Source organism: Ursus maritimus, unplaced genomic scaffold (assembly GCF_017311325.1).
Source record: "Ursus maritimus isolate PB19 unplaced genomic scaffold, ASM1731132v1 scaffold_10, whole genome shotgun sequence".
Classification (NCBI taxonomy): Eukaryota; Metazoa; Chordata; class Mammalia; order Carnivora; family Ursidae; genus Ursus; species Ursus maritimus.
Genome location: NW_024423344.1, coordinates 79430845 through 79451445, shown reverse-complemented (window position 1 = coordinate 79451445; position 20601 = coordinate 79430845). Strand labels below are relative to the sequence as shown.

Here is a 20601-nt window from a genome sequence, read left to right as displayed (position 1 = left end):
GACCATGCCATCCCCACCCATCCCCACCTGTCTCCACCCGCCCCTAGAGTCCCCGCCAACCATGGAAGATCCTTAGACACTTCCCTGTGGAAGTCTCCTTAGTTAAAGCACCAGGGATTTGCTTGGTTCCTGCATCTTTGTGGTGGAATCCCTCTTGCTTCTTCCTAGTGCATACTAGTACACACGCTAGCACACACACACTAGCACACACACTACTATGCACACTCGTCACACACTAGTAACATGCTAGCACACACTAGTACACATGCTAGCATGCATGCTAGCACACATGTTAGCACATGCTGGCATGCATGACTTCACACCAATATACACACTAGTATATACTTGTACATATTACTGATACGTTAGCACACCTAGTACACACCAGCATATACTAGTACCTGTACCAGCACACACGTACATGCCTAGTACACGCTAATACACACACTACTACATACTAGTACACACTAGCACAGTCTAGTATGCACGCTAGCACACACTCGTACGCACGCTAGCACACACTCGTACACGCTAGCACAGTGCTAGTATGCATGCTATTACACACTCGTACGCACGGCTAGCACACTCGTACGCACGCTAGCACACACTCTCACGCACGCTGGCACACTCGTACACGCTAGCACAGTGCTAGTATGCATGCGAGCACACGTACGCACGCTAGCACACACTCGTACACACGCTAGCACACACTAGTACGCACGCTAGCACACACTCATACGCACACTAGCGTAAACGCTAGCACAGTGCTACTGTGCACACTAGGACACACTCGTACACACGCTAGCACGCACTAGTATGCATGCTAGCACACACTCCTACACATGCTAGCACACACTCGTACACGCTAGCACAGTGCTAGTATGCACGCTAGCACAGACGTACACACGCTAGCATGCACTCGTACACGCTAGCACACACTAGTACGCACACTAGCACACACTTGTACACACGCTAGCACACACTCATACGCACGCTAGCACACACTCGTACACGCTAGCACAGTGCTAGTATGCACACAACACACGCTATTACACACTCGTACACGCTAGCACGCACTCGTACGCACGCTAGCACACACTCGTACACGCTAGCACAGTGCTAGTATGCACACAACACACGCTATTACACACTCATACACGCGAGCACAGTGCTAGTATGCACGCAACACACGCTATTACACTCATACGCACGCTAGCACACACTCGTACACGCCAGCACAGTGCTAGTATACACACTGGTGACAGCTGCGCACCCATTAGCACACACTGTCACACACGCAAGTACACTTCGCTCAGGATCCCAGGGCAGACGGGTCCGCCATTGCGATGCAGTGAGGAAGAAAGAGTGGGGGTGCCACAGAGTCCCACAGGGCTCGTGTCCTCCAGTCAGGGGAGTCAGAAGTGTCTGACAGGCTTTTCTATCTTCACCCTGCCTCCCCGTCCATTTTTCTTCACTAAAAAATATCTTTCACATACCATAAAATTCAACGTTTTAAAGTGTACACTTGAGTACCTTCACAAGGTTGTGCAACCATCACCACTAAGCACTGTCCAGTCCCAGAACACTTCATCACCCTGAAAAGGAAATCCTGCGCCCCGTCGTACCCCATCGCCCCCCCGGCCCCTGGCAAGCACCGGTCTACTTCTGTGGATTTGCCTGTTCTGCACGTTTTGTCTACATGGAATCACATGACATGTGGCTCCTCGTGACTGGCGTCTCACCGAGCGTGGCGTCTTCGAGGTTCGTCCACGCCGCGGCGGGTGTCGGAGAGCCCATCCTGTTAAAGGCTGAATAACGTCCATTTGTGGGTACGCCACGTTTCCTTATCCATCATCCACTGATAGACGTGGGGTGGGTCCCACGTTTTGGCCATTGTGAGCACTGCTGCTGTGAACGTTCTCGTACGCATGTCTGTACAGGCTTGCTTTCGTTTCACTTGGGTACGTAACGCAGGAGGAGAGTAGTGTGTCTATCTCAGCTCTGTTTAAGTTTTCAAGAAAACGCCCGAGTGTTTCTCACGGTGGCGGCCCCATTCACAGGACCGGCAGCGTGTGACGGCTCCTGTTCCTCCACGTCCTCACTCACCCCGGATCCTTGCCGTGTGTTTCTGCAGCCTCCTAGTGGGTGCGAAGTGGCATTGATTCACATTTCCCTAACTGGTGTTGACCGTGCTTTCCTGTCCTTGTTGGCCGGCTCTGTATCTTCTCTGAAGAAATGTCTGTTCAAGTCCTTTATTGATTTTTTAATTGGGTTGTTAGTACTTTATTATTAATTTATAAGAATTTTCCATATATTCTGGATACGAGACTGTTGTCAAGTGTATAACTTGAAAACATTTTCTGTTATTCTGTTGTCTTCACTTTCTTGATTACGTCTTTTGTAATACAAGTCTTAAAACCCTAATCTACTTCACCTGTTGTTTCCTGTGTGTTAGGTAGATTTCTAAGAAATCTTTTCCTAATCTGAGATCGTGAAGATCGACAGCTGTGTTTTCCTTCTAACATTTCTACAGTTTTAGTTCTCACCTTTAGGACCTCAGTACATTTGGAATTAATTTTTTTACGTGTGGTGTTAGGTAGGGGTCAGCATGGATTCCTTTCCTTTTAACTGTCCGGTTGTCTCGGCACCATTTGTGGAGAAGTCCATTCTCTCCCAGCGAATTGTCCCTGGACTCTAATAAATGGGTGGACTGATGCGTGGGCTCGGTTCCGTTCCATTGCCCTGTGTGCCCGTCCCCGTGCTGGTACCACACGGTCTCGGCCAACTTCAGATTTGGGGTAGGTTCTGAAATCAGGAAGTGTGAGTCTTCTATCTTGGTCCTCCTTTTGTGACTCTTCGGCTATCCTGAGCTCTTTTCACTTCCATATGAGTTTTAGGATCAACATGTTAATTTCTGCAAAAACAGCAGCCGCATTTTGACAGCCACTGTACTGAAGCTGTAGAACAGTTTGGGGGATTAGCAGTACGAGCCCTTCCAGCCCCTGCCAGTCTGTCCACTCGGTCAGCTCTTCTGTAATCTTTTTAAAAAATGGCTTTGTTTCTGTAAGATCATTAGAAATGTCGCCTTCCATTCCTGATTTTAGTAACCTGAGTCTTCTGTCTCTCGGTCAGCCTGACCACAGGTGCGTTGAGTCTGCGGACCTTCCCAGAGGCCCCACTTGTTCTGTCTTGTTTGTTCTCTGTTTCATTATCTGTACGGTTCCCTTCTTTCTGCCTGTGTGGGCTTCTCGCTCGTCTTGTTCTGGTTTCTTAAGGTGGAAGTTGAGGTTATTGATTTGTGATCTTTTCTCCTTCTTTGACGTGGATGTTTTCGGCTACAAGTTTTCCTCTAATGTGGCAGTCGTGCTTGTATTTTACCACTCTCTTTCTTAGAGCCCAGTCTGTTGTGTGCACTTGGGACTTCCAGGATGGAAGAGGACACAGTGGCCACTCCACCTGTGATGCAGAGGGCTCTGGACCCAAATCGTGGCATCCAGAGCTAGCAGAACCTCCCCCAGACACGTGACACCCTGCGCATCCTGACTTTCTCTGCACATCATCTCCTTGTGTCACGTTGGGGTAGTGGCATCTATGCTGGCGTTTGTCCAGAATCATACGTGGTTATTTGTACGGGTCCTCCCCTCATGCCCTGGCCTCTCAAAAGTTAGCACGGGCTTGGGCCAGCCTCACAGTGTGAAACCCATCATCTCTGAGGATCTGAGATGTGGCACAGTTACCGTCTAACCCTTCTTCTTGATCAACAAGTGAGTGTAATAAAAACGTGTTTGCATGGAGCTGGGGTCATTGCTCAGGGAGAGGGCGTGGGCCCCCCTGCACATCTGAGCAAGCTGTTTGCCCACCATCCCAGAGCTGCTGCCCTCTGGGGTCCTCTATCTCCCCAACTCTCTTGTCCTTCAGACCACAGCCACTGTCTCCCAGAGGCTTCCAGGCACCCAACAGGTCGACCCCCAACTTGTGTTTCTCCATTGTTCCTAGTTTCTTTTCTCCTCTGCGTTGCCGCATGTGACAATTTCATGGTACATGTTTACTGTCGTGCTGTTCGCTGCTGTGCCGGCCGAGCACACCTGAGCTTCCCCACATTCCTGGAAATGTGTCTGCCACGGATAAGATCTCAACAAATATTTGTTTCATGATGATATAATGGACGAATAAATATTTCTTTAATAATGAGTTAATAAAGGGAAGAAGATAACCAAAGACCGAGTCAATAATCTAGGAGAGAAACCCAGAAATATTTCATAAAGTAGAGTAAGAATAAAGAGTTGAAAATATCAGGGAAGGCTAACATCGTGGGGCCCAGCATGGCAGCACCTCGAAGGGCTGTAAGCACCATGAAGGAGAAATGAAGGAAACAAACCCCTCAACCAGAAAGAAATATTCTGGTTGGTGTTAGAAGCTAACTCCCTGAGGGGGCAAAAGATCGCTTGGCTTAGGAAGGAGTGAGAGAACCCGGTTGTTGCGGACTCCCCAGTGGCCAGGAGAAACTGAGCATTCAGGTATTCGGGGAAAGGGATCGCACATCTCTATAGCCAAACTGATGTTCCTCGTTGAGAGTGGGACTGTCCTGCCACGATGGAACCCTGGGACCCGGACCCCCTGTCCCACCACAGACAACTAGGGAGCTGGGTGCTAGGGGAGTGGAACATTTTGGATGTTGGGCAACTGGCATTTTAACTCTGTGACCCCAAGTAAGGGAAGCAGACAGAGGAGCTGCTGTGGTCCTGGTCGTGTCCTGCAGGTGTGTGGGTGGCGAGGGGCAGGAGGTGTCCCAGGGGGAGCCTGGAGGTGGATGGGGAGACAGAGATTGCAGCTGGGGGTCTGAGTTCGCTGCAGGTGTGTTCTGGAGAGGAGAGGTCTTCCCAGCGCTCCGCAAGCCTGTGTGAATATAGCCAGCGCCACGGGTTTGGGCAGAGCATGGGGCTGTGGTTGAGGGGGCTCGTGTGGGGCTGGGAGGCATTTGACTCTCCGCCAGCCCAGTGGCGATCGTTGCTCCCGCTGTGGGCTCAGCGCAGACTCTGGGAGGGCCACACCTATGCAGTGGGGCCAAACCGTCCCTGGACAGAGGCGGCTGGCACCCCCCCGCCCCGACAAAGCGTCAGATGAGAATTGCCCTGATCGGTCTGCACCGAGAGACCCTTCACCACCGATCAGCTCTGTTCTTCAGAAGGCAACTCATCTGGACACCAGCAACCTGAGATTCGTAACATCCGCACACACTCAAAATCGGCGTGCCAGGAACAGGATGATGTGAGCCACAACCTGGAGAAGGAGCAGTCCGCAGGAGCATACCCAGGGATGACAGAGACGCCAGGGTTACTGCAACGGTGGTCCCAGAACTTGTCCAACCAGCTGTGCTCCAGAAGTGAAAGCAAACCGGGAGCCAGGACGGTCGTACCAGGACCTGTAGGAGGGATCGGGCTTGAGGAAAGCCTGACACTGGGGTGTCTTCTGCTGCCGGGAGGCATGCGTGACATGGAGGTCGTGCACAGGCTAGATCTGCAAGCCCTCTCCGTTGTTGGGGCCCCCGTTTTTCCTCCTGTGACATGGCTTTGCCATAGCACCTACGTTGTCAGCCTGTTGGAGAGGTACATTCATGAGTCCCGGAAAGCTCTTGAACTGCGGTTGGCTCCCAGGAAGTGAAGGCGCCTCCTCAGCTAAGACAGCTTTGTCCTGAATGCAGCACTCGAGTCTCCTGCCCGCAGATGTCCTCTGATTGCTAATCGGTGCGCCCATCACTGTCGATTAGACAGGAGCTTCTGGGCAGTGGGTGACCAGCACCACCCAGAACTCATGGCTCTTGGCCCAGGCTGTTGAGACAGCTGCCCTCTGTGACCTCAGAGCAGTCTTGCGACACTGCCTGGGGACCCCTCACCTCCCGCTCCTGACACCCCCGTCTCTCTCCTCAGCATCCTCGAGTGCCAAGGCCTCCCCATCGTGAATGGGCAGTGTGACCCTTACGCGACTGTGACGCTAGCAGGACCATACAGGCAAGTACCCTGCCCGCACCTGCCCGCAGCCTCCGGGCCTCGACGGTGAGTATTGGCCAGCCGTGACGATGCTGAGGATCCCAGAAAAATGCAGGGTAGGCTGTGCGGTGGGAAGTGTCGCTCTGACTTACTCCCGTTCCCTCTGTTGCCCTAAAATGGCTCTGTAAAAAAAATCCCTGTGTTCGCCACATTGGGCATTTTTGGCTCAGGAAAGGTTCCTGATTTGCATACCATCTGGGATGGAGACAAACAGAAATATTTATAAGTAAAGGCCGTAAGTTACTCGTGCATTTGATCGCTCGGCCTTCAGGCGGAAGGGTTTGTTGTCAGCAGCGTTGGTTTGAATCTTAACCCTCCTCCTTGATCACAGATCGGAAGCAAAGAAGACCAAAGTGAAGAAGAAGACCAACAACCCCCAGTTTGATGAAGTGTTTTATTTTGAGGTTGGTGTTTTAGTGGCATGAATGTCACGTTGAGACCCTTTGGGGAAAATATGGCTCTGGGGGGCCTCGGGCACCGGCTCCCCCTGTAAGTTCTGGAATGACCTCCCCGCACCCGATGCCCCCCTCCCACCCTGCCGCATCGGTTGAGTTCCCAGGAACTTTCCTCCTGCCCCTGGAAAGAAAGGCCATTTGTTGCTTCCTTGGTTTTGAGTTGAATGCTAATAAGTTATATTCCCAAATTATCAGGATTTGGGTGTGTTTTTTTTATTGTTCGATTGGTTTGGGTTTTTTTTGGTTTTTGCTTGCTTCACTCAGTCTTCCCTGAGCAGTGGAGGAAGGCTTGTTTCACCAGAAATAGTGAGGGGTTTTGAAGCAAAAGAGGAAATGCATTTGAACACAGAGATCCCCCTGACTGCCTCTCAGCATTGTGAACCCCTGAAATTGGTGAGGTGGGAGGCACGAGGGCTGAAGACCGTCGAACAGAACAGTGGGCAGACGCAGCTGCTTGGTTTAAACCTGACCCGTAGGTGGTATGTTCAGGCCGATGTTCTTCCCACCTGTGAAGTTTTCTCGAAGGCCTCCTGTGCACCAGGTCTGGGTTGCAAGGATGAATAAAGCTCTAGTCCTGTCTTCCTGAGTTTGCCACCAAGCAGAGAAGCGTGGCAGGACGGGACTATGCACTTGGCCAAGTGACTGCTACGTCAGTGGCCTTGAGGACCAGCAAGCCAGCAGGCACCAGTCCTGCCTGGTGGAATAGCACAAGTGCTCCCAGAATGGTGACGCCTGAGGAGAGTCTGGGAAGGGCATCGTGAGGCTGAAGCGGAGTGCGCGTCTAGATGTAGGCTGAGGTTGGTGTGAGAAGGGGCAGTTTTGGAAAATGAACCAAGGAGCTCACATGCAGAGAACCTGGACGTCTTCTGACTGGGGTTTCTAGAAGGCCAGAGGTCAGCAGTCAGGGTTCATGGGCAGCTGAGGGAGGGGGTGTGTGTCGGAGTGCAGAGGGCATAGCATCATCTCCCGCCCAGAAGGACATGCTTAGTTCATAGCCGGGTGCGGACACTGGTTTCCAAGAAATGTGAGGTCAGGCGGGAAGCTGGTATGGTCAGCCTCCTCTCAAGGGGGATTCATGCCGGGGTCCAGAGGCAGGGAGGGAATCGGGAGCAGAGAGTAAAGAACCGTTTTAATACGCATTCTGCGCTGCAAGCAGCACCCGCCTTTCCTGTCCCTGCTGCTGGAATAGCTGAGGTCAGCACTTCCCGAGCCTGTGTGGAATACAGCACACTGTCAAGCACGGGCTTTTCACCGTCACGTGGACTACCTGGACAGCGACACCCACTTTCTATGTCATATAGTAATATTTCACTCTGTAAAAACGTGGGTCGCAACTCACTAGATTAATTTCACAAGCCCCAGAAAGAGCTGAACACAGAACTACGTCCTGCAGGATCCCAGGGAAGGTCCAGACATGGGCCCTCAGTGCTGCTGGTTAGGGCCCACCTGACACTTGCCTCTCTCACAGCCTTAGACCACAGGACCTTGGAACAAGCTTCTGTTTGAAGTTTATGGTCTTAGACTCAAAGGGCTGAGCCCTGCTTGACACCTAAAACCCCCTTGTCAGGTTCTCTGCACCACTTTCTGCCTCGACCACCGCAGTTCTGACTTAGCCTGAGTCCAAGCCCTTGGCATTGGAGTCCCAGTGGTTGGCTTCAGGCTAGCAGACAGCCTCCTACAGGAGTTCAACAGGAAGTAGTCTCCAAACCATTTCCTCCAGGGTAATGGCTAGAAGTTATTTAAAGTTCTATTAAAGCCATCTCCCTTTGCTCAGTAGGCACATTTGGTACCACGCAGAAGCCCTGGCCCACCATGCTAGAAGCCAGACAGTGAGTTGCATTAGGTGGTGGAGGCTCTGGGGGACTTCCTGGAGGAGGTGGCATTTCAGAGTCACCTTCAGGCTTCCCAGCATGGGCCTGGGTGAGGAAAAGGCCCAGTGGTGAACGGGGCAGGGCGTGCAGGTTGTAGAAAGACTCCCGTGTGCTGGGCGAGGGGAGCTAGTGGGTGCTCTGAGGGGCCTTCAGAAGCCTCGGCTGAAGGTGGATGAGGCTGGGGCCAAGCCGGGCGGTGGCTGGGCGGGAGCCCTGCTTGCGCGGTAGAAGCACGGGCTGCCAACATGCCGTAAGGGCGGAGGTGCTGAGAGGAGCAAGCAGGGAGGAGGGCGGGAGGGGAGGCAGCTGGAGCTTTGGGGCTGAGGAGGGAGGGAGCCGAGCCAGGTGCTTGGAGTGGGGAGGCAGCGGTGTTGGGAGGTTGATGAGGCCGAGCCCTACCCACCATCCCCCTGGAGAAGGGGCTCCAGACGTGCCTGCAAGCTGGGACCCCACCTCTGCTCCGGGGGCTCCCAGCTTTTCCCTGGGCCCGGGGATGGCCAGCATGTGGGGTGCTCAGCAGCCAGGGGTGTGGCGCCCACAGGCTTCCTCCCGTCTGCACCTCCAGGTGACCAGACCCTGCAGCTACAGCCGAAAGTCCCACTTTGACTTCGAGGAGGAGGACGTGGACAAACTTGAAATCCGGTGAGTGAGAACCAGGGTTTCAAGGCTCCTGCTCAGCCGCTCAGTCTGGACTCACCTCTTCTGTTTGTTTTTGTTTTGTTTCTAAACATAAGGGAAGCGAAAGAAGGGGATTTGCAGTTTTCTGGTAATTTCAATACTAGGACATGGGGAGGTGCTTTGAAGTGAGAGCCGCGAACTTGCCAGAGATTCAGGGGCTGGCTGAGAGGACGCTTACTTATGCAAGGGACAGAGGTGGTGTCAGAGTTCACTTCGCGGTACCTTCTGAGAAGGGAGGTCAGTGGCTTTATGCTGCTCAGTGTGTGTGAGGCTCCGTCCACCCATTGGCCTGGCCCCTAGCACCTGGTCCTGCTACTTTGGGGTCCTTGCGGTAAAGCCCTCAGCGCGCACAGGTCTGTAGGAGAGCACGCCGGAGGGCCAGCCACGTCAGTCCCAGGAGCCTCGCGGGGGCCTCACGCCTGCCAGCCGCGCCTCTCCCAGCACAAGGGGCCGGGACAGACCCCAAGCGGGGGCATCCTCTCCCGTCGTCCTGGGCGGGGGCTGACCCTGAGGAATCCTGCAGATCTGATCTGCTTTGCAGTCTGGTTTCCTGGGCTCAAGGGCTCCTGGGGTACCTGAGGCTTGACTGGGACACTGTACGTGTTCTGTCGGGAGACAGAGCTGGGCGGGTGTGGGGCATGGGCCGAGGCCCTTCCCTTCCCCCAGTGTGGGACCCTAGGGCCCTTTCTTTGTTCCTCTTGTGGCTTCAAGCACTGAGGGAGGCCGGCCTCCACACACACAGGCCTTATGTGTTTCGAGTTTAAATCTTCCATTTCAAAGAACCAGCGTCAAGGGGACCCCCGGTTGAGTGTCTGGAAGTCCCAGTGGCGGTCAGAGGCCATGCTGGAGGTTTGGCTGTGCACCAGCTGCCCCTCAGACACACGACTCCCCTTTCTTGCTCAGAAATAGAAGTGTTTATACGAGACTGGGCTCTAAATTCGAGAGCGAAGTCCCAGCTGTTGTATTTTAAGCAGACAAACCAAAAATGCTTTTAAGTATTGCTCTTATTAAAAAGAAGAGAAGACAGCCTGGCAGCTTTTGGTCCTATTGCTAAGGTGTTGCTTGGTGAATTAAAGTTTCCACTCTCTTTATTCTAAAAGTGCCACGGGGCCACTGTTCCCCCCGCCGTGTCCCTGACGCACCCGTGTTCCCGTAGTACACCCATACCTTCCACGGTGCCTGCAGCTCCTGCTTGGACCTCAGGGGCCACAGAGGGCTGACGTGGTCTTCTAGAATTTTCCCCTGACCGCCAAGTGTGGTGAGCACTGGTCTTAGACTTTCAGCTCGTAGCGTGAGCTCTGGTCGAGGTGTTTACTGTGTGGTGCATGGATGTTTGCTTGTTAGCACAGGGAGCGCCATTCCTCCGTCCATGCTCCCATCTGTCACACACGCACCGTCGCCACGGCCCCAAATCAGAGGGAACAGTGAGAGTTCCACCCAAGTGCGCTCTCTTCCCATGCTGTTGAGGAGACAGAAGTCCCCTCACCCTGACACGGGGCCTCCAGCTCCTCTCCCTGCCCCTGAGGCCCGGGTAAACACCCGTCTTCATGCCAGAGGCATGTCCGGCGTTGACCTCACATTTCAGACGTCCTCCATCGGTGTTGCTCCTGACCGAGACTGATCCGTGGGGCTCCATCCCGCCCCAGACACTCCTGGGGAAGCCGAGGAGCCGGCTGTCCACCTGCCCTCCCTAGGCCGTCCCTCACGGAGATCTGTGTCCCGTTGGCTGTTTTTCAGAGTTGACCTCTGGAATGCCAGCAACTTGAAATTTGGAGATGAGTTTCTGGGAGAGCTAAGGGTTCCGCTGAATGTGCTCCGCCAGTCCAGCTCCTACGAAGCCTGGTAAGGTGGCTGTGCTCCTGGCGCCATGCCCTCCTGGTGGGCGGACGGACGGAGCTGCTGCTGAGCAGCCAGAATGAGGAGGCACAGGTCGGCTCCCGCTAGCCACCTGCGGTGGTTTCACACGTGGTCCCAGTTCGCTCTGGCGAGGTGATGGGGTTGCAGGTGGGAAATAGCACAAGGAGGTGCATGGCTGCCATTTTGGTGGGCGGAGGGGAGATGGCGAGAATGGTGGCTGAGGGCCTTGACAGAGATGGGGCAGGGCCACGAGAGCCTTGCCGCTTTGAGATCGGGCCTGAGCAGGGAGCGCAGGCCGCTGGCACTCCTGGGAGCCCTGCCACACCAGGCCTGTCCCGTGGCCCGTCATCCCTGGTGTCACCACTGAGGAAGGAAGCAAAGGCGTTTTTCCAGGCAAATCTCCTTGAGCTCTGCCTCCAGCCTTACCCACGCCTTTGTTTTATTTCCGGATCATTTCGTAAATCACTTTGTAGCATGGCACAGACACAAGCATCTCCTTTAACAGGCACGAGATGGGGACGTGGTGTGGTCACAGGCCCTGTGCCGCATACCAGAGCCCTGCACGTCTACAGATCCACGATGGGGGTGGGTTTTTGTGTGTTGGGCCTACTGTCAGTTCACTATCCCCGGGACACTGGAATTTGTCTTTAATTCTGTGAGGACGTTGTCAGCATAGCCCCCAGCTGGGTTCTGTTCCTGCTGGGAGCACTCCTAGCCCTGTAACCAAGATGGGACATTCTCATGGCAGCCCAGTGGACGTCCACCCAGGACCTCAGGTGGCCAGGTGCCTCAGCCAGAGCAAGCTGCCCACATCCCATCTCAGGCTGCATGGCCCATCAGCTCCGAGCACACAGGGTTCCTGCGTGGCCACACGGGGTGGGACCTAAGAATGTCCAGTGAGAAAGCACCGAGAGTGGCCACGTACTCTGGTCTGTCTGGCTACCAGCACACGTCACCAATCCCTCTTGCTGCCGGGAGCTCCACCACACATTTATCAGAATTAACGCAGCTTTGCTCTTACTGCGAGCCGTTGTCCGGTAGTCCTCTCCACGGATACGTGATTTTACTGCGGGGTTTCCCTTAACTACTTTCTCATCTCCCCCTTCTCATCCTCTTACTCCTTCCATCCTTCCTGCTTTCCCGCCTCAACTTCTATGTCTATGGCTCTGTATAATCAGCCCTAGTGGAAACATAATGTGGGGGGGGCCCCAGGGCACAGATCCTGCAGGGGGTCTCCCATTGAAAAGGCTTCTGGCACCTGGACCCTGTGTGTTGTGGGGGTGCCGTAGGGAATGACTGACCATGCCCCGACACTGGGACCCTGCAGGGGCGTCTCCCCTGAGAAACACCCCCCATCCACACACCCTGCAGCGGGGGTCAGGTGGGGAACACCCCGGGGTGCAGGGAATTGCTCTGGGGGCCTGCCTCAGACCCCGGCACAGCCCATGACGGGCGACCAGCTGCTACAGGCACGTGCTGGAGGGAACCAGACCCTGGAAGGTGCTGCTGCCTTACCCCGTCCTTTCCATGTGTCCTGTGCCCAGGTACTTCCTTCAGCCCCGAGACAACGGCAGCAAGAGCCTGAAGCCGGGGGACTTGGGGTCCCTGCGGCTGAACGTGGTGTACACCGAGGACCACGTCTTCTCCTCCGACTACTACAGCCCGCTGCGGGACCTGCTGTTGAGGTCTGCGGACGTGGAGGTACCTGTGTGCGCAGTGCACCTGACGCGCCCTCGGCCACCTGCAAACACCTGCGAGCGAGCCAGACCTCCACGACCGGCTCTGCCCCCAGCCCGCAGAGCCCGGCTCTCCACCGGACTCCGGCCCCCAGCTCCACCCCTCCGCCCCCGCCCACCTCCAGGCTCCTGACCCCAGCTCTAGTCCCTGGCCCTCCAGGCCCCACCCCCAGTCCCCTGCCTCGGTCTGGCTCCCCCCCTGCCCCGCCCCCCACCCCACCTGCCCACCTCCGTCCCCTACAAGGCACCGAGCCTGCCCACCTCTGGCCCTGCATCTGGGCTGCCAGCTCCTCGTGGGTGACTGTCCCCTGCATATCGTCCCCCAAGCCCACTCTGTGCCCAGAAATATCTACATCTCCCTTTGCTGGGAGAGTGAGAGCCCCCACCCCACCCTCCACACCCCAGCTTCAGTTAGAGCCCTGTGGCAACCCAGCAAGGCCCTCAGTTTCTGACTTGTTTGACTGTGACCCTGAGGTCCCCGTCCCCAGTGCTAGATTTGGAGTTGGGTGGGAGGGCCCTCCGAGAATGTACCTGCAGAACGTGTGCAAATTGGAGGGTTTGATGGGGGTTTCAGGAAATAGATGGTTTGTTGCTTACCTTGGTGGGAGAGGCACCACAGGACAGGGTGGGAGTCTGGGCCCCCGGTGTGGTGACCTGGCACCACCAACCCACTGACCATGCCAGGTGGGAAGTGGGGGTCTGCAGCCCACCCCAGACTTGGGGGGCTCACACTGGGGTTCCATGGTGCCTCCCTTCCCACAGCCAGTGTCGGCATCCGCGGCGCACGTCCTGGGTGAGGTCTGCAGGGAGAAGCAGGAGGCAGCCGTCCCGCTCGTGCGGTTCTTCCTGCATTACGGCAGGGTGGTGCCCTTCATCAGCGCCATTGCCAACGCCGAGGTCCAGAGGACCCAGTGAGTGAGCCCCAGCCTCTGCCCACGACCCCACCTCCCCAGGGGCTGCAGCCTGTGTTAGTGACCGCCCAGCGGTGAGGGGCTGGGCTGGGGCAGGTCTGGGGGACCCCAGCGTAGCAGAAGTCTCCCTCGGCACCGATCGGAGTGCAGATCTGGGACAGGGCTCAGTTTTTCTTTCAGAGACACACCGTTTCTTAAAAATGCACCTTTTCTCTCGGAAATCCCGAGGGGTGAGTGCAAGAAAGGGGTTGCCTTGGGGGCGGGCCCAGTTCTTGTGGTCTGAGGGTGGCAGCTTCAGTATTAGGCCCACAGCAGATGCTGCCCCAGGACCTGTGCCCACTTTGTGGGGGTGGGTTGTGCTAAGAAGAGTCTGACCCTGGAGCTCTTGGTTCCGAAAGGTCCAGAACGCACCCTAGTTGAGAGAAGGCAGGAAGCCCATCCTGTTACGTTTGCTTCCCTGCTGGACTTCCGGTGCTGACCTCGGGTTTGGTCCTTAGAAGCATTAACTTGGCGCAGAGCCAGGCCTCACAAAGGGGCAGGGCCGTGGGTGTGTGGGCGTTCTGCTGAAATGTCCGGACAGCTGTGCACAGTAGGGCTGGGGGTTCAGGATGCCCAGTCGGGGAGCACTTGGCTTGGTCTCGTTGTCCTCCTGGAACATCTGGAAGCAGACTGCGCAGGGGAGCGTATCTGCGTCCAGGGGGCGTCTGCTCAAGCGGGGGCTCTGCTTCCGTCCACACTTGGCTGTCTGAGACGGAATCGCCTCGCACACTGTTTTACAGGGACCCCAACACCATTTTCCGAGGAAACTCGTTGACATCCAAGTGCATTGACGAGACGATGAAGCTGGCCGGGATGCACTACCTGCACGTGACCCTGAAGCCCACCATAGAGGAGGTGTGTGGGGCCCCGCCCTGCGGCCCCCCAGGAGAGGGCGCACCGGGCCCCCTGCAGGCCCGGTGCGGCAGTGCACGACACTGCCGTGGGTGGCAGGCAGCTGTGCAGGGCGTGCGGCCCCCCGGGGGGGCCCTGACTGCAGGGTGCCGTGCCACCTCCTTCCCGGCCTCACCACAGGGACCTTCCGTGTGTTCCAGAATCTTCCTCCTTTGCTCAAACTGAAAAATGCTTATTTTAGAAAATGCTTCATTCTGCTAAAGACAGAGGACACGCAGAGGAAAACTGGCTCTTCGGAGAACACCCCTTTCTTTCAGACGTGGGTCCCCCTGAGTCAGTGAGGCGCCGTTCTCTCTAGAGCACGCGCGGCCCTTCTGTTTCGGCCCACGCTCCGGCAGGCACAGCCGAACGCACCACGCGCTTCCTCCCCCAATGGCTCTGAGTTCCTTGCCTGACCTCTAATGGGACCCCTGAGCATGTAGCATTTCCCCCAGAACAACTTCGTCAAATGTGGGAACATGAGCAAGTTTAAACTTGCGTTCTGGTTTGGTCCGTACGCAGAGACCTGCCAGCACTTGGAAGTAACCACATTGTTAAACTTTATGAAACCCGATCCCACGTGCACGGACCGGGAGCAGTCTTCAAGAAAGTCCCGTTCCTCACCGACCGAGGCTGTGTCTGTGGCCACACAGGGGATGGCCGTGGTTCCTGACGTCCCTCCAGAGCCCGATGCCCCGACCTCCACCTGCCTGTGATCCTGGAGTTTGTGTCCCTCACTCCTTGTCTTAAACGCACTTTCAGATATGCCAGAGCCACAAATCCTGTGAAATCGACCCCGTGAAGCTAAAAGATGGGGAGAACCTGGAAAACAACATGGTAAGGAATTCTGATTTGTCCGGAGCCAGTCGCCCATCTGCAGGATTTGGGCACATGGCTACCTTGGGTGTTCTGCGTCTCTCTAGGATTTGGGGTGGGGACCCTACTGGGACGTGCTCTGCAGTGTCCGCCGGAGCCTGCGGTGGGAAGACCAGCCCTTTCCGCTGCTGGGAAGTGGCACCACCACTCGGCTCTCGACCCGTTTCTGCAGACTTGTGCCACTCCTGGCCTGGCACGCTCAGCTCCTGTGTCTTCCCTTCTCCTGGGGAGACCGGGAGCCTCCCCACCCCGGACTGGATCATGGCCTGGCTTCTTCCCAGCCTGGTCTGTCCTCCTGCTGCAACAGACATGGGTCCCAAACCCAGGCCGCGTCCACTGTGTCCTCCCGGAGTACGGTGGTTTTTTAAAACAGCCAAACTCCCTGATTGGACAGGTCACCGTCATGTTTTAATCTTTCATAGGATTTATTCATGTTAAGCCTTTTTCACACCTTTGAAGAAAAGAGACAGGTTCTCACTGTCAGGGAGGTACATTCCAGGAATTTCATCCCTGCACCCGTTAATGAGGTCAGCGTGGTGGAGAGCTCCAGGGGTTTGCCCTGGTGACCTCTGCTGCCACTGGAGAGGTCCCTCTGCACGTCGAGGGAAGTGCCTCTGCGGCTGCCATGGCTGTCCACAGCTGCTCCGTCCCCGGTGTGGTCGGACTGCTCCGGTGGCCGGCAGGGCGACCTGGGGAGAGAGCGATCCAAGCGGGCGGTGGGGTGACCCACCCACACCCCGTTGCAGGAGAACCTACGGCAGTACGTGGACCGTATCTTCACCGTCATCACCAAGTCGGGAGTGAGCTGCCCCACCGTCATGTGTGACATCTTCTTCTCTCTTCGCGAGGCGGCTGCCAAACGCTTCCAGGGTGAGTCTTTGCTGCAGAAAACGTCCATGGCCCCTGGCTGGGTGGTCCCTGTCCCCACTGCCAGGCGCCTCAAAGCAGAGAAGGGACGTTTCCAAGTCCGTGCAGACGTGGTTCTGGCTATCGCCACTGGGTCCACACCCGTGCCCACACGGCATGCCTCTCCTGCCCGGCAGGGCTCTGGGTCCTGCCGGCAGCTGCCCCCGGTGAGCCCAGGCCCAGGTGGGAAGGCCAGGTGGCCGAGTTTTGTCACAGTGGTGTATTTGGGATGGAGCATTAACTTCTGTGAGTTTGGGGCTCTCCAGTCCAGTCAGGGCTCTCCAGTTCTTTGCGGTTCTGACGGGAAAGTTGAGGCAATACTCAGCGCCCACGTCATGCAAGTCTGCCTTGCTGCATTTTCAAGAAAGACAGGATGAGCTCTTTGTGGACTTAGGGATCCCGGGGATGAATCATCTTTTCAGTTGTGCCAGTGGCAGATCTGCCCATGGGCAAAACAAAGGTGTCCTGCCCCCGGCGGCAGGTGTCAGGTTAACTGAGGACCGGGATGCAGGCTGAGGAGGGGCAGTGCGGTGCCTGGCTCCCCGCGCTGTCTGGCTCCCTGCGCTGTCCAGCAAGCCCCATCCACGGCCCTGCCCCATCCTTCCCCGAGGAGCCCGTGTGTCAGCCCAGATGTGTCCTGCTGCCTCCGGGAACCTTTGAGCCCCCAGAGCAGTCCCTGGGGCCCTGACAGGAGGCCCGTCCCACCCACCCACGGGGGCCCCTCTCAGCTTGTCTGGCAGTGGACAGGACCTCCTGCTTTCAGAGCACATGGGCTCCTTCCAGCACCGAAGAGCACCTGGTGTCTGGGAGGGGCCGTTCACGAGTGCACCCAGCCCTCAGACGCTCTTTGGGTTAGTCTCCCAGCCCAGCTGGCGAGCCAGGTCCTGTCTGTTACAGCCCCCCTCCCAGAAGGGGCTGAACTGTCGGTGGTGGCGAAGGGGAGCGCGAGCAGGGGCGGCGCACTGAGGGCAGGCCCCCGGCTCCCCGCTCTCACCGGAAGGCCGTTGACCGGCTCTCTGTCCTGGCCACAGATGACCTGGACGTGAGGTACACGGCTGTGAGCAGCTTCATTTTCCTAAGGTTTTTCGCTCCTGCCATCCTGTCCCCCAACCTCTTCCAGCTCACGCCTCACCACACAGTAAGTGACCCCATGAACTGGAAGACCCCCTTCCCGGGCCTGCAGGCGCGTGCGCGGCGACCTTGCTGGAGGAGGGAGGGAGGCCGGGCGGTGAAACCCTTTACCCACAAGGAGGGTTAGCACCTTTGCTGTGTCTGTTAAACACAGGTGGGCGCTGTGACCAGGATTTCCCACTCCCCACCTTAGGAAAAATGGAACCCTTAAGATCTTGTGTACATTCAGCCACATATTCAATCAACAAATGCTTACTGAGCCCCTCGGGGCCAGGCTCTGAGGGACGCACCAGCAGAGACTGAGCTTGGCAGGAAGTCCAGGGATTCAAGGGGCCCATTCCCATCTTCCTGGTTTTAGATTAAACCTCCAGGCCGTGTGAAGGGCAAGCAGGACACCCGGGTAGGGCTGCTGGGGGACTCAGAACTGGGCAGGGAAGCTGCTCATTTGAAGATGCCCCTTGTGCGTGTCGGGCCGGGGGCTTGTTTGCAGCTACTCTCCTCACCCTGCCCTGCGGGCCCCCTGGTGCCCTGGGGAAGCCCTGGGGTCCAGGCCCGAGAGCGTGCGTGTTGAGCAGCTCCCAGAGCTCGCGCAGCAGAGGAGCCTAGAGGGACGTCTCCCCGTCCCACGTTCACCTGCAGGCAGCACACCGGTGCTGGGGTGGTTTTTAGGTGATGTCACCCGTTTGTCGGCCGTGTAATTCTGGGTTCAGTCACAACATTTCCATAAAACTGAAACAAAACTTGCATTTTTCTTCCCATCTGATAGGACCCACAGACGTCTAGGACGCTGACACTTATCTCCAAGACTATTCAGACTCTTGGCAGCTTGTCCAAGTCAAAGTCTGTAAGTCATTTATTTTAATCATCTCTTTTTAACACACAAGAGAGTGTGGGTTCAACACAGTGATAAGGATGAGGAACAATAAAACCCACATGGCAACCCCACCTACCTCTTAGTAGAGAGAATGTTCTAGCAGCTTGCAAGCTCCTCTTTGCCTGCTGAGCTATGAAACTTTGCTTTGTGAGACTGTTTGGTTTGGGGGCAAATTCTCCTCAGAGACTGAGTTTGTCTTTGTGAATCCCGTACTCAACACAGGTTCACTGTGGGGTGATGATTTACGGTAATACCTCACAAGCCGGTAGCATGCAGGAGAATGTCCCTTAATAAGCAGTAAAGAAATAGCATCCCCCCAACCAGCGGGAGACTCATCCCACTGTGTTCCAGGCAAGGGGAGCGGGGAGGAGTAAAGTCCAAATCCTGCGTCTTCCCTGGAGAGAAGGGTTAGTGATGCCATGGGCCCCCGCCAAAAGTAAAAGTCCCCGTTGCTAGAGCAACTGTCGCTAGGGAGCGCCGAGGTCTTGACAGGCAAGAGGGTGACCTGGGGCACCGTGGAGTTGTCCCGCCCCCCCCCCAAGGCCCAGCAGTCGCCCGGCCAGACCAGAGCCTCTCCTGTGTTTGGGCCGACACGTGCCCAGCAGGGCAGGGCCCTCGGCCAGAGGGCTCCTCAGCAACATGGGGGGCGTGCGTGCTCCCCTCACGGCTCGCTGTGTTGCAGTCAAGCATCAGCATTTTACAACCTCATCTGTGTCATAAACGAGTGGGTTTGAAATCCCGTCAGACCGACCTTTGGCAGGGGGCAATCACAGTAGCATGGGGTGCGTTACCAGCTCCTAAAGGGTCCGCTCACGCATCCACTCCCATGGGGGGTTCAGAGACCGCGGGGGCCCAGATGTGAGCATCTGAGGACGTCCATGCCTGAGGCAGACTTCCTGCCTGGGATGGACCGTGTGTTCCTCCAGGGGCAGCCTGCGGCACGCTGCGTCCTTCCCAGGCCCCGAGGGTCTGCCCCAGGCCCCACGGCCCCTAGGACGCGGGTCATGACACACAGGTTTGAGGACATTGGGCACTACGTGTAGCGGTGGTGACGTGGGGACAGCTGGGCACGTTCCCTGGGATGGAAGGCCACGGCTGGCTGCACAGGGTTGGGGCCGATCTGGCGGAGTGAGGCCTCCCCTTCCGCCTGGACCTGCAGAAGCCCCCAGCCCAGCCCTGCCCATTCCGTTCTCTGTGGGTCCAGTTGCTGGCGACAAGCAGCCCCTGTGGGGGAAACGCTTGGCTGTCTGTGGATCGCAGTGAAGTAAAGGCTATGTGGCAGCCGGCAGCAAGCTGGTCGCTCTTCTGTCCACCGACGCCGGTTTCTGTCGGCTGCAGGCTCGGATGAGCGAGTCCGGGCTGGATGCAAGGTCTGCACAAACCCCCTCATCCCACGTCCAGAAACAGTCCAGTGGCCTAAGCCTGAAGACGGTGCTCGCTCGAGGCAGGCCATCAGGAGGGTCGTTCTGAACCCTCCGTGCATTCCTGAGCTGTGCTCTGACGTCCACACCCCGGGGGCCCCTCGCCAGCCCCCCAGGTCACAGAAGCAGCGCCTCATCAGGGTGCCTGGAACCCAGCGCCTGGGCGGACCCCAGGGGCAGCAGTTACACCTGGCATCTCCGTCTTGCTCAGTGACCGTCACTGAGGCTGGTCACGATGCGTGCAGTCTTGTAGATGGTTCGTCTGGGGCCGTGAGCCGGGAGACCTGTACTCTCGTTAAAGGGCCTGTTTCATTTTAGGCCAGCTTCAAGGAATCCTACATGGCTGCATTTTATGAATTCTTCAATGAGCAGAAATACGCTGATGCAGTAAAAAACGTGAGTATGGACATCAATAAAATGGTCAGACGGCCCCCGTGTCCCGTGCTGTTCCGAAGAAACCACTGTTGTTTTAGAAAATTGAGTTAAAATTCACAGAACGTAGAACTGATCGTTAACCGTTGTAAACAGTTCAGAGCATCATTCCCTTCGCAGCCCGTGACCACCGTCCACGGTCCCGGGATCTCTGCACCCCGGCGCGCTGTGAGCCCCTTCCACCCCCTCCTGTTCAGAACTGACACAACAGAGCTCTTCTCCTGAAGTGGTGGCATGCTGTCCCTCTGTAGAGTACTGCCTGTTTATTCTGCAGATCTCTTGCCTTGTCCTTGCTGGCCATCCACTCCTGGGGCCCCCACAAACGCCCGAGTCACAGAGCGGGGCAGCCCAGACCCGGAGTCAGGGACACGGGACATGGAGAGGATCTTTTCTGGATCCTTAAGCTTTATTTTTTTCTCTTGTGTTTAGAAACAGTTGCACATACTTACCTCTCAGAAATCGTAAAACCAGGACCC

The 20601-nt window shown here is 56.5% G+C and overlaps 1 protein-coding gene across 5 annotated transcripts in view; it reads left to right on the top strand.

Moving 5' to 3' along the window:
• RASA3 (RAS p21 protein activator 3) overlaps nucleotides 1-20601 on the top strand; it is a 107928-nt gene that overhangs the window by 71673 nt on the left and 15654 nt on the right. For 4 of the 5 annotated variants that reach the window (XM_040624967.1, XM_040624985.1, XM_040624970.1 and 1 more), the window contains 12 exons: nucleotides 5928-6053; nucleotides 6379-6451; nucleotides 8939-9015; nucleotides 10789-10893; nucleotides 12453-12609; nucleotides 13407-13555; nucleotides 14335-14449; nucleotides 15248-15322; nucleotides 16108-16231; nucleotides 17299-17405; nucleotides 18165-18242; nucleotides 20012-20089. In XM_040624967.1, coding sequence (XP_040480901.1) covers nucleotides 5928-6053; nucleotides 6379-6451; nucleotides 8939-9015; nucleotides 10789-10893; nucleotides 12453-12609; nucleotides 13407-13555; nucleotides 14335-14449; nucleotides 15248-15322; nucleotides 16108-16231; nucleotides 17299-17405; nucleotides 18165-18242; nucleotides 20012-20089 — 1264 coding nt within the window. The remainder of the gene's footprint in view (nucleotides 1-5927; nucleotides 6054-6378; nucleotides 6452-8938; nucleotides 9016-10788; nucleotides 10894-12452; nucleotides 12610-13406; nucleotides 13556-14334; nucleotides 14450-15247; nucleotides 15323-16107; nucleotides 16232-17298; nucleotides 17406-18164; nucleotides 18243-20011; nucleotides 20090-20601) is intronic. The other variant, XM_040624974.1, reaches the window with a different exon arrangement.